The following is an 18904-nucleotide window of genomic DNA, read 5'->3' on the forward strand; positions in this document are numbered from 1 at the left end:
ATCTTAAAATGGTGTTTAAAAAATAAAGACTGCTTTTATTCTAGCCGAAATAAAACAAATAAGATTTTCTGCAGAAAAAGAAATACTATCAGACGTAATGTGAAATATTTTTGCTCTGTTAAACATCATTTGGGAAATATTTAAAAAAGAAATGACAATTCAAAGGGGGGGCTAATAATTCTGACTTCAACTTTACGTGCAAAATAAAAGAAAGCTTTGCACACAAAAAAAATTGTATTGAGCAAAAATAATAATAATAATAATAATAATAATAATCGCAAATCTCCAAAAATTGCAAAGCAAAAATTCATTTAAAAAAATAAAGATGAAATTCACAAAAAAAAACCTGCAAATAAAAACCAAACAGTGCAAAAAAAAAAAAAAAAACTAAAATATTTACTATAATAATAAAAATAAATACAATATATAGCATTGCCTCATTTTGATTTGCTTTTGAGACAGTGAGTTGCCGATGCTGTTTCATTTTGCACTTCACGTTTTTGCATGTTTCACTTTGTGGCCCTGATTTGATCACCATGGCAAAGATAAAATAAATCAGTTATTAGAGATGACTTATTAAAACTATTATGTTTAGAAATGTCGTCAGCTTAGAATTATAAGGTTATAAACATGTTTCTTAAAATGGAGTTATTGACATATTCTTATTAAATGACAACTTATTGACATTATGGGATGTTCTTTATATGAATTGTTTACATTTTAATACTTTTTATTTAAGAAACAACTGTTACACACATATTGTTTGGAAAAATATTTATTTGTTTGGAAAAATGTCTGATGGCCACTTCCAGCAGGATAACACGCCATGTCATAAGACGCAAATCATCTCAGACTGGTTTCTTGAACATGACAATGAGTTCACTACTCAAATGGCCTCCACAGTCACCATTCCTCAATCCAATAGAGCACCTTTGGGATGTGGTGGAACGAGAGATTCACATCATAGATGTGCAGCCGAAAAATCAGCAGCAACTGCGTGATGCTATCATGTCAATTCAGACCAAAATCTCTAAGAAAAATACCTTTCCAATATCTTGTTGAATCTATGTCATGAAGAATTAAGGCAGTTTTGAAGACGAAAGCGGGTCCAATGTGGTACTAGTAAGGTGTACCTAATAAAGTGGCCGGTGAGTGTACATGTACAGCTATCACCACAACCTTCACATCATTCTAAATCTCTTCTCAGAGTGAATGGCAAGCCAAATTAAAGGTTACCATGGGCCAACATTAATCCGCAGGCCCTACTTTGGACATCTCTGATCTAGATAAACTGGGAAATTCCAGGTTGTCTCCTAATTTTTGTTCTTGATATAGACGTTCAGTTGGATTATTTTTATTTATTGATTTGTTTGTATTATTGCTGAATACATAAAATACAATATCAATCAATGAGTGACATTGACAAAAATAACAGAACAATAAGGAACAATAGAAATAATAACAATAACCTCAAGAAAGCAAGAGAGAGAAAAAAACAGAAAAGCATTAAAGTGTTTTGCATTTACAAGGGTTTATTTAAGATTACTTATTCAAAGACCTAAATAGCAGAGCAGATGTTAACAGATTTAAGCTTTCTTAGCTTTCTTCTCCTGAAGTCAACTTTATATAATTATCTGTATCTTTTAAGAAGACCACAAAGACCGGTTTACAATTTGAGAATTTACTTTTGTGAACATAAAATTTGCTTAATAAATAATTTATAAAAAAACAAAACAAAACATTATTTTCTTTTGTGTGGTGCGAGTTAAAATACCCAAATATAATCATTTTTAGCTCAGTTTGATTAAAAGAAGTTAGAACAGGTTCATCATGATGACGTGCTACTGCATTTATAGCATTTATATCATTACAACCTTTATTTTTTTGTTAATTTTTGTTATTTTATTTATTTATATATGTTGTATTATTAACAAAGATGGAAATATTGTGAATGTATGCAATTCCATTGTTATCTCAGTCTTTTGTGTAATTCTAAAAAAGTATTAATGCCTTTCTGTTACCGTTCAAGCATTGCTAATAAAATATATATATATATATATATATATATATATATATATATATATATATATATATATATATATATATATATATATATATATATATATATATATATATAAAAGAAGCCTGTCTGCATCACCTACTGGACTTTTATTCTGAAAGTCGCACTCTTAAATGACCAAAATACACAGTTTCAGCCTTCACACTGTACCAAAAGCATGTTTTCACGGAAACAACACTCGCAGAGTCATAAAATTAGTCAGAGCAGAACAATGAATGACCGAGAACTTGATCTCACTGAAGAGCAAAAAGCACTTAAAGCTAAATATCCTCCAATCACCAAGAAATATGAGTGTAAGTGGAATCAACTTCTGTTCCGCATGTATCATCATGTAAACCCAGAAACGAACAAATCTACGTAACTAAATGGAAACGTGCTAAAAAGTGTAATAGTCGTCGTATATAGGTATTAATTTAAGACCATTGCTTGACAGGAACATTACAGAAAAACGGTATTAACTGCGAATGCACGAATTATTGCAGCATGAATGTTTATAAAAAAAAATCACGTGGCGTGACGTTACGTGCAGGATTACGTCAGCACGTATCATTCTATTATTATTTTTTTTTTGTTGTGGTTGTAAATCTTTAAATATCTTTACACATTACCCCAAGATTAATACTGATAAATTGTGTACGAAAAAATGTCCAGTGTTATTTGTTTATTTGTAAAGCATTAAATATAATGCATCTGTATAATGTGTGTGCTAAATATGGTGCTAAAGTGCTTCTTTTATTCTAGGTTTAGCAAATTAGGTCTTCTAGGAGTTATATTCTCATTTTTAAGTAGTAAATTAGACTCTTTTATTATTGAATACAAGAAAAATAACATCACTGCATTGAGGAGAAAATCCAATAACAAAAAATAGTAAAGAGAAGAAAAAAAAAACACTTTACAAAACCTCAATCATTAAGAAAAAAGATTATCATACGCTTTAAGAAACTTATTCTTATTATTATTGATAAGCTTAAGAGATTCAATACTGAACGAAATTTCAGCAAAGAAAAGTATCTAGGTATTGCCTTTAGGAACTTATTTTTTGTGTATAAAAATGTACAGCGTAACAAAGAAATTAACTATAAGATCGAAAGCATGATCATTACCAGAGAAATACAGAAATATATACTTTATAGACACATTTAAATCATATTTAAATAAGGATAATAAATAAAAATAATGTTGTTACAAAGAAGTTTAACTTGAGTGCAGTTATAGAATAAGGGAAATAAAAGTTGCTTTATTTATATTGCAGAAAGTACACACATTAGATATATCAAAATAATCAGCAATTTAGGAAATTGCAGGATATACATTATGCAAAATCTTAAAATGTATCTCTCATATTTTGTTGGATATGCTAAACATTTCAGGTAATAACCATGCTCTCATCCATTGAATACTTTCAGAACAATTGTTCCAGAAAAATGTACATCTTGGGGAGGTTTATACAGAATAATGTAACAATCATCTGACATGTCACATTTTTTATCCAAAAAAAAAGACTGTTAATGTGTACGAAGAGGAGGGGTGGCACAGGCTACAGCTCTGGGGAAGAAGCTGCTCCTTAGCCTGTTTGTGCGGGTCTTAATTGCCTTATCTCTTTCCCGTGATGGGAGTAGTGTAAAAAGTTTGTGTCCTGGATGAGTAGGGTCCTTAATGATGTTGCTAGCTCTCCTCTGTAGGCGGCTAGGGTAGACTGTATCGAGGTTTGGGAGTTTAATTCCTATGATCCTCTGTGCAGTCTTAACAGTCAGGGTTAGAGCTCTCTGGTTTTCTGCAGTGCAGCTTGTGTACCACACTGTGATGCAGTGACAGAGGATGCTCTCTATCGTGCTCCTGTAGAAATTTAGTAAGAGCTGGGTCGGTACTCTTGTTTTCTTGAGTTTTCTTAAGAAGAAAAGTCTCTGTTGTTTAAATAAATGCACATAACTTGGTAATAAACTCTTTAAGTAATAGCGTCATTTTGCTAAAAAAAAAAAGTATGACGTAATAAACCCTCGTTTGCTGAAATGAGTCAAGATTTGAATCACTGATTCGAAACCAAAGATCCGAAAGGCGGCATCGAAGCTTCACATTTGAAGTCATTATTACGTAATTTGGTGGTACAATTATAGACCATTTTGAGGAATGTAAACAAAAACAATAGTCCCAACTTATTTCCTGTTTTACATTTTTAATTTCTAGAGCTTCCGAGAATCCAAAAAGAGCCACATATTGATAAACAACGTTATGATAGCTGTTTTAACATTAAGTTATGATTGAATTTCCTCTTGTTACTGATGTGAAATAGTTTGATAACTAGCAGGAAACGGTCATGAGCACATTGAAATGGTCTCGACAAGCGGTTATTCTTTTGTATAACCGTATATTAAACCCAGTGTTAGGTAAGGTTGTTCATCATTTAATAATGCAGCATATCACAGACTGATAAACAGATAAAGACCAAAATTCTTAAGCTCAATTTTTATTCATTTATTTTAATACAATATATATATATATATATATATATATATATATATATATATATATATATATATATTAGGCATGTGCGAAGCAGCCGGTATTTGTATTTGTTGAGAGGGGAAAAGTATTTGTATTTGTATTTGTATTCGAGTAAAATTCAAAATGGCGCAAAAATATATATTTTTTTTCTATTACACTTCTAATTTACGTTATAGTGAAAGTATTGTTTAATTATACCCATTATATAAATTATAGATATGCAATATTGGCTGTTGTTTTTGAACATGTGACAAGCAATGTCATTGAAAAGAAAATAACATAGAAGCCATTATCTCATCCATGGTTAAACCAACAACTAATAAAATACCATTGTGAATATTATGAACCCCACCACCACCGTTCTTGTTGAAGGACACTGAATAGACAGAATAAAACAAATAATACTTCAAAAAACTGTTCTTCTTCTGAAAGACCTTCTTTCCAATGGACAGAATTCCAAAAACTATAATATTAACTAAATAAATCTAAACAAAACCCTGCCCGGGAGATCTGGCAGAACAAAAGTATTCTATATAATACTAAAAGATACAGCCCTGCTATTATCATCTGCCAGCCACAAAAAAAGACACAAAGTTTGTTTGTTTGTTTATTTAGAGATATCTGCAAATATTTTTCAATGGAAGTCAATGGAGGAATATGACTAGTCAGTCATAATATATTTGCAGATATTTCCAATCTGACTAGTCGAATTATAATTATGATTAAGTCAAAATATAATTAGAGATATCTCTAAATATATTTATGGATAGTCTGAACAAGGTTTAAATGCTAAATGCTTGCCATACGCTCTCACTCAGCAGCACAGTGGAGATTTCTCTAGTTATATCGTTTCAGTCGTTTGTTATGCAGTGACATGCAGTCAAATATTTCGCCAAACAGTCCTTAGGGATGCGGGGACACGCAGTCAGATATTTTACCGGACAGATCCGCCACTTTTGGCGCGCATAAACAATCATAAAGCTCTCGTGCTGCAGGAATGAGGAGGTCTGCTGAAGGCGCGCAGCTGTCGTGCTGTGAGGAGTTCTCGTCTTTAATAAACTACGGCAGTTTGCGATCACTGAACAGTAAGAATGATGAATAAATCCATATGAAACAACCCCTTAAAAGTCACGTCTCGCTTTCAGTTTCGGGCTTTGGTGAGTTTTGCACTGAGCGTCTCTCTCTCTCTCTCTCTCTCTCTCTCTCTCTCTCTCTCTCTCTCTCTCTCTCTCTCACTCACTCACTCACTCACTCACACGGGCATGCACTGTGGTCTCAGAAGGAAACGCTGCTTTTTGATATAGTGTTTTTTTTGCTCCCGAATACAAATAATTTTTCAAGTATTTGTTCGAATCAAGTATTCGTAAAAACACGCTATTCGTGCCTTTCCGAATACCGTATTCGGGTTCGGCTCCACCCTTAATATATATATATATATATATATATATATATATATATATATATATATAATATTATATTATATATATATATTATGTGTTTGTGTAGATTTTTAGGGTTTGACTGTAAATCATCATCTGAGCAATATTTGATCTTCTGTTTTAGATCTCGACCACACTGCAGATGTCCAGTAAGTATTTACCTGGGAAAGGTGTTCTGTTATTTTTAGTAAATATAACGGAAATAGTAAGAAATGATCTTGGCTAAGACAAACACTCAAGTGAAAACTGAGCTCAAGGAAAAGTGAGTCACTTGTGCACTGCTCGTATCACTAAATGGACCATTAATGGAAGATTTAAAGCTTGCAAATGTGTGTAAATATATGCGGAGTCACACTACAACCCTGTGGACATTTCATCTCTTTATTCATCACAGGATTCATTCATGGGGTAACTCACTAGAGGAGGCCTTTGAGCAGTGTGCCATGGGCATGTTTGGCTACATGACGGATACAGAAACGGTGGAGCCCATCGATACTGTAGAAGTGGAGTCAGAAGGTGGGAAAAACAAACATATCTTTTTTTATCTCTGCCGTTACAAACTTCCAGTGTGTTTACCTTAAAATAAAGTCCCTCTAATGGAAAGTTTGTCATCATTTACTCTCACCCATCTGCATTTATTCACTGAAAGGCTTTTTCTTTTTCAAGTATTTCCTAAATGATGTTAACAGAGCAAAGAATATTTCACATTATGTCTGATAGTGTTTCGTCTTCTTGAGAAAGGCTTTTTTGTTTTATTTTGGCTAGAATAAAAGCTCATTTTAAATTTTTAAACACCATTTTAAGGTCAAAATTATTAGCCCTTAGGCAATTTTTTTCATTGTCTACAGAACAAACCATCATCATATAATGACCTGCCTAATTACTTTGGAGTTAATCTAGGGTCATATATACTTGCAAAATACAAAACTTACAAAAAATAAAGTATTGGGCAAAAAATAAATTAATAAATATCTGCAAATCTCCAAAAATAGCAAAGCGAAAATACATTCTTGAGAAATAAAGATAAAATTTACAAAAAAAAAAAAAAAACTGCAAATAAAAATCATACGGTACAAAAAAAAAAAGCTAAAATATTTGCAATAAAAATGCCATAGATTGCAGTGCTCATTTTAATTAGCATTTTAGGCAACAGTGAGTTTGCGATGCTGTTTTCACGTTGCACTTTACGTTTCTGCGTCTTTCACTTTGTGATCCTGATTTCAAAGTGGGCCACAAAGTGAAACGCGCAGAAACGTGAAGTGTAAAGTAAAAACAGCATCGCAAAATCACTGTTGCCTAAAATGCAAATCAAAATGAGGCAATACTATAAAAATGTTTTGCTAACATATATAGTTTTTTCTTAAAAATTGCAAATATTTAAGTTTTTTTTGTGCATTACTTGATTTTTAATTGCAATTCTTGCAAATTTTATTTTTATTTCTCAACTTAATTTTCTTTTCGCAATATTTTATTTTTGTTTAAAAAGTCATTGAAAGTGCTTAAATCTGGTGTCCATGACGGAGTGGGAACTGTAGTGGTTTTCTTGGTTTTTCTCTTACTAAATCAAACTCAGTCTGGAGGTTATGAATATCAGAAGAATATACTTTATTGTCGACAACAAAGGAGAACTTTCAGGAGACCCACAGTAGCATCTCTGTCTGAAAAATCCTGTCTCACTAATGAGCTGGCTTTACTTAAATACCCTTTTACACCCCTTGTTTTCTTTTGTTCTCCATATATTACACAAGATCCCTCCTAGTTTAACCCTTGACCCCAAATTCCACCTCTATCATCTGTTTTTCCCTTATTTCTACATGTCACACAAATTCCACCTAGGTTAACCCCTGACCTCAATTTCCACCTAGGTTAACCCCTGACCCAAACCTGGTAACTATATAACTTATCCAGTTCTTGTGATATGGTAATTCTTCTAATGGTATGCAAGTCTACAAGCAGATTATATACATACAATTTGAATATATATATTAACTTCAGACTTTAAAGAGTATAAAATCCACTTCAGAACCCTGACAGTTGTATTTTGTTGGTGGTTTATAACCTGCCTATTATTGAGATATAGTTTGTTTATTAGTACTTTTAAAGTACATATTCTGCATGATCTTATTTTACATCTCTAAAACTGACTACTACCTAAATAACTATTAATTAGCATCATCTTAGAAGTCTATTGAGCTAAAAGCCAGAGCTTATTAACAGCGAGAATTGTATCTTAAAATAAAGTGAGGATTCTTCTTTCAAAACCTTTAACAAAAAATATCTCAAATGTTATATTTATTTTGGTTAGTAGTGCTGGAGTTCATTATTAATGATTAATGGACATTTTAAAGTGCATTTTCAAAAATAAATCACGCTTCAGAACGTTTGTGTAACACAAAGGATAACCTTCCAGACACAGAAATGGATGATTTATTAGCTGAAGGGATTCAAAACAGCACTACATAAATAAACCCTCCTTATACATGTCATATTGTTCATGCACAGACGGAGAGACAAGCCTTATCAACATGTTCCTAAAGCCAATTAGAGCCTTAAATGGTTAAAAGGAAATAACACAGAAAACTCCCTTCCTCTCTTTTCTTTTATCAGCCTTGTGGTGTTTGCATCACATTTTTGTCCTAGGGTAACTTACAGAATCGTTGAGCATCAGTTTTATGGTCCACTTATTTTATATTGGGTCACACTTTATATTAGGTGGCCTTTACTACGATGTACTTGCATCAAAACTAATATACACTCACTGGCCACTTTATTAGGTACACCTTACTAGTACTGGGTTGGACTCCCTTTTGCCTTCAGAACTGCTTTAATGCTTCATGGCATAGATTCAACAAGGTACTGGAAATATTCCTCAGAGATTTTGCCCTATATTGGCATGATAGCATCACGCAGTTGCTGCAGATTTGTCGGCTGCACATCCATGAAGCGAATCTCCCGTTCCACCACATCCCAAAGGAGCTCTATTGGATTGAGTTCTGGTGACTGTGGAGGCCAATTGAGTAAAGTGAACTCATTGTCATGTTAATTTGTGCTTTATGACATGGCTTGTCATAATGATGTCATATTAGATATGCGTGAAAGTCCCAGTAGATCAGCAGTTTCTGAAATACTCAGACCAGCTTGTCTGGCACCAACAACCACCATGCTACGTTCAAAGTCACTTAAATCCCCTTTCTTCTCCATTCTGATGCTCGGTTTAAACTGCAGCAGATCGTCTTGACCATGTCTACATGCCTAAAGGCACTGAGATGCTGCCATGTGATTGGCTGATTAGAAATTCGCGTTAACAAGCAGTTGGACAGGTGTACCTAATAAAGTGGCCTGTGAGTGTAATGTACTTACTGTGTTCATAATGTATTGCAGAACACTTCTGGTCCAGTTGAAGTGGGATATGGAAAGGTTTAAGGGTGGGTTATGGTGTAAGGGATGGTCAACAGTGTAATTACATACAGATGCAAATGCATGTTGTTTTGTGCCGGCTCAAGCACGCAACAAAATGAAGGGAACCAAACCAAGTTGAATGAAAAAAATGCAAAAAGATATTTATTTAAAGCGTACAAAACCAAACTAATAAAATAAAGTGCAAAGGGGTATCAAAGTAACCAAATGAAATGTCTAACATAACATGTAACTGTCAAAACAACAACAAATTATATAGGAGCAAAGTTCAAAATAAACAAAAGTAATATAGGCAGTGGGTAAGCCAAAGGAAGTCAAAGGAAAAAAACGATCCTCCAAAGCAGTCTTGCAAACACATCTGGGCAGCTCCTTAAATAAGCTGTAAGATTAGCCGCACCTGCTGCACCATAATGATTCACACACAACGCCAGAAAATGGAAGGAACCAATCACAAACCCATAACACATGTATTTACACAATAAGCACATAGTAACAAGTGATTCATTTCAAGGAAGCACATAGGCAGAAACTAATATAAAGTGTGACTATTTCTTGACAAACAATGTTTTTTTTTTTTAATCCAACCATAAAGACTTGTGGGATTTTTCTAGACAAAACCACAGCAGTTTGCACAAATTAAACCGTCTTTGTAGAGCAGACATTACAACATGTCTTAACACTGTATAAACAATAGAGTTAGAGAAATAAAACCTCATTTACTCACCCACATTAAGTCATGCAAATAATTTTGACCTGCTTTTTTCCCATAAAAGGAGGGGGACAAACCTGTAATTATGTGTCATGGGATTAGAACTATTTAATAAAAGTAGGTTTAAATTGTCGTGTGTAATGCATTATCGAAATCACAAACGAAGTTCATGATATATTACGTTAGCTTTTGTAGAAAGCACTTACAACAATATGTGTCAAAGACGAAATGGAGGTTTTTAAGGATTGATATGATGTAATACAGATTTACATTCTGTTTTTGGTTTCCTTGTACATTTTAATGTTATTTATTTATTTATTTATTTTTGGAACTGTGCTTTTTTTGAAGTTTTTTTTTTAACATAGTATAAAAAAACATTTTCTTAGAATGTTTACAATCAGAATGTTATTTATTAATTAAAAAATAATTAATCAATTAATTTATTTGTAGCAATATTGACTTTTCAGTCAATGTCGTTTAAAGTGTAGCAATAGTTCACACATTAAAAACATATTTTTAGGCATATATAGAATATTAGAAGAATATATAGTGTAGATTTTTATATATATAGAAGAATATTTTGATGTTATATTAAATGACTATATATAAATATTTGCATAGAAATATAATTAATTGACATTTATGTCTGATCTTCATACTTTGACTCTGCCCTTCAAACTAATAGACTGTAAAAGTAGTTAACTTTAACAAATTGAGTAAAACTAATGATATATTCATTTTCTTTTCAGCTTAGTTCCTTTATTAATCAGGGCTTGCCACAGCTGAATGAACCACCAACCTAATGATATATATATATATATATATATATATATATATATATATATATATATATATATATATATATATATATATATATATATATATATATATATATATATATATATATATATATAAATGACATTTGGCTTAGTAATATGCGTTGCTGAAAACTTAATCATGGACAACTTTACTTGTTTTCAATATGTAGATTTGTTTTTGGCACCCTCAGAACAGATAACTCTGGAAAAAAGAAAGTAAACCCATTGCCTAAAAGCAACAAGTTGACTTTACTTAACAAAGCGAGTAAGCACATTATAGCTTGGAACTGTTTGGTTGATTTAACTAAATCTTTGTAATTATTCACATAGTTCATTTACTTGCTAATTTTAGGACTTTTTAAAAGTAAAGTCAATTAATCAGTTAAAAAACAAAATGTTTACTCACTTATTTTAAGTAAAGTCAAGTAATAATAGTTTACAGTGTAGGTTTTGACCAATTTTCATCATGGCCACAGCCATGTCACCCTGCAGCCCGTGACCAGTTACTTACTGAAGCTGAGCAGGGCTGAGCCTGGTCAGTACCTGGATGGGAGATCACATGGGAAAACTAGGTTGCCCTGGAAGTGGTGTTAGTGAGGCCAGCAGGGGCGCTCAACCTGCGGTCTGTGTGAGTCCTAACGCCCCAGTATAGTGAGGTGGACACCATACGTCCTGTCAGTGAGCGCTGACTTTCGGATGAGACGTTAAACCGAGGTCCTGATTCTCTGTTGTCATTAAAAATCCAATGGAACTTCTCATAAAGAGTAGGGGTAACCCCAAAGTCCTGACCAAATTCCCTTAATCAGCTCTTATCCATCATGATTGTGCAGTGCTTCGGTTGTATGGCAATACACAGTTCATGTCCTATATAAATACACACATTACATTACGTTTAAAATACAACATTTAGCATGATTACATATTCTTTTATGTAAATGCAGGTCGGATTAACCATGTTTCAAGGATATATACATTTACATTTAGTCATTTAGTCATTTAGCAGACGCTTTTATTTTTATTTTTATTATTTTTTATATATATTATGCTGAATGAAAAAGGAAGACTAATTTGGTTTATGAGCTATGTTTGTTTATTTTTTTTTTTTAATTTTTTCCCCCCAAAAGTTGTTTAAAACAGATACTTTACTTTAATTCAGTATGTGCATGCACATCAAAATAATATTTGTTTTTTCTTTTAAGTACTGTGTACATTTAAAGGACAGTTCACACAATACAAATCTTTATCAGTTTTTTGATTTTGTTATCAAAATGTGTTGAATATACGTTAGAGATATAAAAGCAACAAGTTTCATCTATTAAATTAACCTGATAGTGTATGTTAATATATATAAGAGTTCCTATTAACTATATATATATTGCTCTGCACTGTATTTCCAACGGTAACAGTGATGATTTAAATGCCAACTGAAGAAACGGTCAAGTGAATGTATATTATATGTATCAACTTAACAACTAACAAAGGGAATATTGTTACAAAAGTAATTATAAAGTCACAAAGTGCTATTATTTCCCATAGTTGGTTACAATGTATATTTAAAGAGAGATATATGTGTAGGTCGGTTATATGCCTTTGTGTGTGTTATAGAATAATTAAACTGTGAATAGTTTATTCAGGAAGAATCATATAATTACTTTATAGTAATTTATAACAGTAATGTGCAGGGAATTTGTATGTGATTATTTTGTGATATGTGTATATATATAATCTCTGTGAAGATGTTTACGTATGTTGTTCTACAATGTGAAAGTACACTTTTAAGTGCATTCATTTAAAAAAACAATACACAGACGTGAAGCAGCAGCAGCTCCGTGTTTCCTGTGTTTTTATTAACATTATTGTCCCTCATCAGGCGGTGAGGGCGCTGCACATGCACATCAAAATAATATTTGTTTTTTCTTTTAAGTACTGTGTGCATTTAAAGGACAGTTCACACAATACAAATCTTTATCCGTTTTTTTTATTTTGCTGTACACAAAAGAAGATATTTTGAAGAATGTTAAAAACCTGTTGACGTCCATTTACTTGCCAAAACAAATACTAGGGAAGGTAATGGTTACAGGTTTCCCGCTTTCTTCAAAATGTTTTCTTCTGTGAAACAAAGAAACATAAACAGTTAAGGGTGAGTAAATGATGACAGATTTTTTGGTTTTGGGTAACTTTGCCTTTAGTTAACAGTGCAGAGGGAAAGAACAAAAACACCATGTTTATACATTGCAGTTATTTAAATCATGGTTTATTTTCAGCTGCTGTTGAAAGTGTGGAAATAACCAAAATTGAATATTCCAAGGCATTGTGTGACTGAGAAATAGGCGTAATGTGTTTTTAAATGAGTCACAAAAAACACAATTAAATTGCTTAAATATTCTGTTTGTTCTTTTCCCAGCAAGACTGAAATAACTATTTTATCATTCAAGAAAAACAAGTCGCATATAAAACTTTTGTCACTTCATTGTTAAAGCAGATGCACTTCCAGGGCTGCCGCAATAACTTTAAACTGAAATTGAGTCATCTTAAAGAGACAGTACACACCAAAAATTAAAATTAAACAATTTACTCATCTAAAACCTGAAGATTTTTTTGAAGAAAGCTGAAAACCTGTAACCACTGACTTTCCTAATGTTTATTTTTCTACTATGAAAGTCAATGTTTACAGGTTTGCAGTTTTCTATCACAATATCTTCAGGTTTTGGATGAATAAATAACAGAATCTTCATTTTTGGGGTGTACTGTCGATTTAAGAAAACTTAATTTAAGTTTAAAGTTATTGCGGTAGCCCTGAAAGTGTGTCAGCTTGAACTACAAAGTTTAATATGCTACTTTATTACAGAAAAAAGAAACTCTTTAAGGCGTGAAACTATTTAAAGGAGATTAAATAGTGGGTAAATTTTTCTTTTGGGGTGAACTATCCTTTTAAATTCAACTTTGTCTAAGGCTGTAATAAAATACTGCGGTCACACTTTACAATAAGGTTCATTAGTTAATGTTAATTAATGCATTTACTAACATAAACAAACAATGAACAACACATCTACTACTGTATTTGTTCATGTTAGTTAACGTTAGTTGATGAAAATACAGTCGTTCATTGTTAGGTCATGTTAACTCATGGTGCATTAACTAATGTTAGCAAGCATGGACTTGAATGTTAATAATGCATTAGTAAATGTTCAATTATGATTAATAAATGCTGTACAAGTGTTGTTCATGATTAGTTCATGTTAGTAAATGCATTAACTAATGAACCTTATTGTAAAGTGTTACCAATACTGCTCTAAAACTTAGAGGTAGGAATAAGTGGTAGGAAGATGAAATCCGGACATGACAGGAAAGAAATTTAGTGCCTTTTTTATTTTTTTGAAATATTTTATTTGGTTGTTTTCTTGCATGTCAAGGAAAAATCAAACATGGATAACATGTAGAAAATTACTTATAAAAGGAAACTGGCAACTATGATCTTTGGCAACTATAGTTGCCGGTGGCCTTAAATAGGTTATAGTTTAAGCTGACACACTTTCAGGGCTGCCTCAACCACTTTAAACTGAAATTAAGTTATCTTAAAAAGACAGTACACCCCCCCCCCCACCCCCCCACCCCCCAAAAAAAAAGAAAATTAAACAATTTACTCATGTAAAATCTGAAGATATTTTGAATAAAGCTGAAAAGCTGTAACCACTGACTTTCCTAATGTTTGTTTTTCCTACTATGAAAGTCGATGAATACAGGTTTGCAGTTTTCTTTCAAAATATCTTCAGGTTTTGGATCGAGCAAATAGTTGAATTTTCATTTTGGGGTGTACTGTCTCCTTAAGATGTCTCAATTTCAGTTTGCAGCCCTGAAAGTGTGCTGCTTAAACTACAAAGCGACAAAAGTTTAAAGAGACAGTACACTCCAAAAATGAATATTCAATTATTTACTCGTCCTCCACTTGAGTTTCTTACTTCTGTTGAACACAAAGAAAGAAATACTGAAGAATGATTGTATTCTTTGTTCCTATTATGGAAGTCAGACCTCACATTCTTCAAATCATCTTCTTTTGTGTTCAATCGAAGAAAAAACTCTTAAAAGTTTGGAGTAAATGATGAAGAAATATTCAATTTTGAGTGAACTATCCCATTAGTCCCTTGATTATCAGGGGTCGCCACAGCAGAATGAACCGCCAGCTATTTTAGCATATGTTTTACACATGCGGATGTCACAACCCAGTACTGGGAAACACCAATAAACTCACATTCACACACATACACTACGGCCAATTTAGTTTATTCAATTCTTCAAAGCGCATGTCTTTGGACTGTGGACCGGAGGAAACCCACGCCAACACAGAAATGCCAACTGGCCCAGCCGGGTCTCGAACTAGTGAATTTCTTGCTGTGAAGACCACAGAGCCATCATATCGCATACTATCCCATTAACATAATAAAAAAGACCAATAAATAAATTAAACAGAAAACTATAATAGTAAAGCTTATTTCTTTTAAATACAGCAATATATAAAGTGTTAGTAACCAATATTCATCGTTTTTGAATTCTGTCTTACACAACGGCCCTCTTAGGAGTCAAAAGGCTGTTTCATTGACCAAGAAAAGCAGAAAAAGTGAATCATTGTCTTCATGATGCTCTGTGTGGGAACAGGACTGGTTAGACCAGATGGTAACTTTATCTTGTGTTTGTTTCAGGAGATGATATGGAGTCACTTCTTTACCACTTTCTGGATGACTGGCTCTTCAAATTCAGCGCCGATATCTTCTTCATCCCACGGGTATCATACACACAGTACACACATTGAGCTTACATCCTCTTTCCATGTTCTCCAACAAGCACACCCTTTTCCTGTTTTTCAGGAGGTGAAGGTGTTACACATTGACAGAATGCGCTACAAGATCCGCTCAATAGGGTGAGTGCAGACTCTGTGTAGTAATACATGGCTCACATGGGTGCTGAAAATCATAGAAAATGCTGACATTTTATCTTAAAGGACACCTATGATCAAAATCATCATTTGTAAGCTGTTTGGACAGCACTGTGTGTAGGTATAGTGTGTCCACAGTCATACTGGGCTGATATAAACACAACATGTCTCTTTTTTTTAAATTGCCTGATGTTGAAGTAAGATCCAAATCCCCCCCATTTCTCACAGCTGCATCTTAACATGTCTCCGTAGTAACGCGTACAATAATATCAACAAGACAGGACATGCGCAAAGCAACTGGGATTAAAAGATGGGTTTAGCTCTCTGTGATCATCAATCATCATCAAATGTGATCAAGAATGACGTGTACAAGTTTAAAATGTTTTTAAAACAGTGCATGTTTGTAATGAATTACAGCAATTTTACTGTCTTTACTTTAGCACCACCGTCGCTTGTCAGTACAATTATAAAAGAAAACGATTCAATCCCGGTATGTGGAGGTTAAATCAGGTTTATTTTGTACACTAACATAACGGATGTCCATACAGCAGTGCATATCCTGTCACATTTTCCATGCAAAAACAGTGCAAAGGTAAGCACACACGCTGTGTGTGTGTGTGTGTGTGTGTGTGTGTGTGTGTGTGTGTGTGTGTGTGTGTGTGTGTGTGTGTGTGCAGGGGCAGACTGGGACAAAAATTTAGCCCTGGCACTGTATAGCCACATCACCCCACATTCCCACACTGACACAGCCCCACCCATGGGCACACACATCCACTTCTCATATTGGTGTACAGATGGTGAAATAATATAGGCAGTACCATATCATATGCAATAGATATTTAAACATTTAATGTATTTGACTGGAACAAAAACAACCCGTTAATAACAAATTTATACATACAGTAAAAATGAAATAAAAAACAATCTGTGAATCTTGCCCTCTACAGAAAGTCTGAAATTACTATAGAAATGGGCCACATTCTAGGGACATTCCTAGCAAAACAAATAAACATAACATTTGTCATGACCTGTCAGTCAAAAGCATCTCGCTATAGCTACTTAATTTATAATATAGCCAAATAAATTTTATTTTGCTGTATAAGCTGTTTATTTTGACATTCTTTTAACATCTAGGCTCATTGTTGATTATACAGATTTATATTTTAAATACACCCTTTTAAGTAATGAGCTGTTCATCTTCTGTGATTGTGACAATCTTTTTGTAAAAACAGTGATATTTCAGTTGCATCCACTCTCACACTAAAAAAATAGCATAGTAATTTATAGCAATATATAGTGTTGAAAAAAAAGTATTGTTTATAAAAATATCATAAAAAGCCTATTTAAATTCTATAGTTACTATGGCATCACAACAATAAGCATAACCCAATACTGAAAAAACAATTCAAAACACTATAATATTTACTATAAATAAATTATCATGGTAGTTTTTTCTTGAGGTCATTGATCTGTGATAAAAAAATAAAAAAAAATGTCGATCTCTGCCACTGGTGCTGTTTCCAGGTGGCAAAACAGTGAAATTCGGGAAGTGTCCGACTTTTGATGTATTATTATTATTATCATTATCATTTTCATTATCATAGTATTCACATCTTGCAAGAGATAAATGCTGCCTGCATGTAAAAACAATACATTAAAAAAAAAATTATTAAAAAAACTGACCGACCCACATTTGAAACATGGTCCAACCCTTCTGGCATTTGCCAGAATTGCCAGATGGCCAATCTGCCCCTCTGTGTGTGTGTGTGTGTGTGTGTGTGTGTGTGTGTGTGTGTGAACTTTGTAACAACATTGTGTGGTACTCATTGTTGCAGAAAGGCTTGAATTAACTTCACAACAGACACAAAGGACTTATCTTAAATCATGAAAAAGGGGTAAAATATGTGCCCTTTAAATGATTTATCTCATTAATCTTTTATCTTAACTAGTGTCTTTAACCCTCCTGTTGTCTTAATATTCTGTGCACTGTTTGTCCTAAGGGTCATAAATGAGCCGCCTCCACTTAACCTCTAATATAAAGCAGCTACATTTAATTTCAATCCTCAAATCTATTTTGCATGAAGAAACAACCTCATCTTCATCACAAACACTGTGAATATTTGGATATTCCCTCATCTGTGTGTAGTATTTCATCAATGTTTAATCAGAGAGCAACACTAAAGTGAAAGGTTTATTTTCTAATGGTAAAATACCGGCATAAGCCATTCATTCATTTCTCTTCAACTTAGTCCCTTATTTATCAGGGGTCGTCACAGCGGAATGAACCACCAACTATTCCAGCTTATGTTTGATGCAGCTGATGCCCTTCCAGCTGCAACCCAGTACTGGGAAACACCCATACACTTATATTCTCACACACACTCATACATTACGGCCAATTTTGTTAACCCTTTTCACCTATAGCGCATGTCTTTGGACTGTGGGGGAAACAGGAGCACCCAGAGAACATGCATGGAGTTATAAACATGGAGAGAACATGCAAACTCCACACAGAAATGCCAACTGGACCAGCCAGGCTCTAACCACAGTGACCTTCTTGGTGTAAAAATGATTTTATAGGTGACGTGTTGTACGTAGCGAAAGCACCACACTCGGCACATAGCATGAGGACGACCCTATTAAAAGAAGTCACAGCTTTCCTGCTCCCCAAGTGCGCGCACACACACACACATTTCTCGAATTATTGGAGAAGTGTGAGTGCTCTGAATCGGCTCAGACAGGGTTCACTTGGCCGGCCCTGGCCCGGTTGGAGGAGGTGTGTCAGAGCGCGGTTCACTTGGGTTTTGCCGCGGTATGCTTGTAGTGTGAGTGCAAAGTGCGCCTGAGCCCGAAACTGAAGACGAGAAGTGACTTTTAGAGACTGTTTTATATGGATTTATTAATCATTCTTACTGTTCAATGAAGGCAAACTGTCGTAGAATATTAAATACGCAAACCCCTCACTGCACGACAGCTGCACCTTCAGCAAATCTCCTAATACCTGCAGCA

At 33.6% G+C, this 18904-nt stretch overlaps 1 protein-coding gene across 1 annotated transcript in view; it reads left to right on the forward strand.

Moving 5' to 3' along the window:
- Positions 1–2268: 2268 nt before the first annotated feature.
- zbtb8os (zinc finger and BTB domain containing 8 opposite strand) overlaps positions 2269–18904 on the forward strand; it is a 37175-nt gene continuing 20539 nt past the window's right edge. Inside the window, 5 exon segments of the mRNA NM_001017687.1 lie at positions 2269–2373; positions 6146–6170; positions 6416–6537; positions 15663–15745; positions 15828–15880. Coding sequence (NP_001017687.1) covers positions 2292–2373; positions 6146–6170; positions 6416–6537; positions 15663–15745; positions 15828–15880 — 365 coding nt within the window. The 5' untranslated portion in view covers positions 2269–2291.

This window comes from Danio rerio, chromosome 13 (genome assembly GCF_049306965.1).
Source record: "Danio rerio strain Tuebingen ecotype United States chromosome 13, GRCz12tu, whole genome shotgun sequence".
NCBI lineage: Eukaryota > Metazoa > Chordata > Actinopteri > Cypriniformes > Danionidae > Danio > Danio rerio.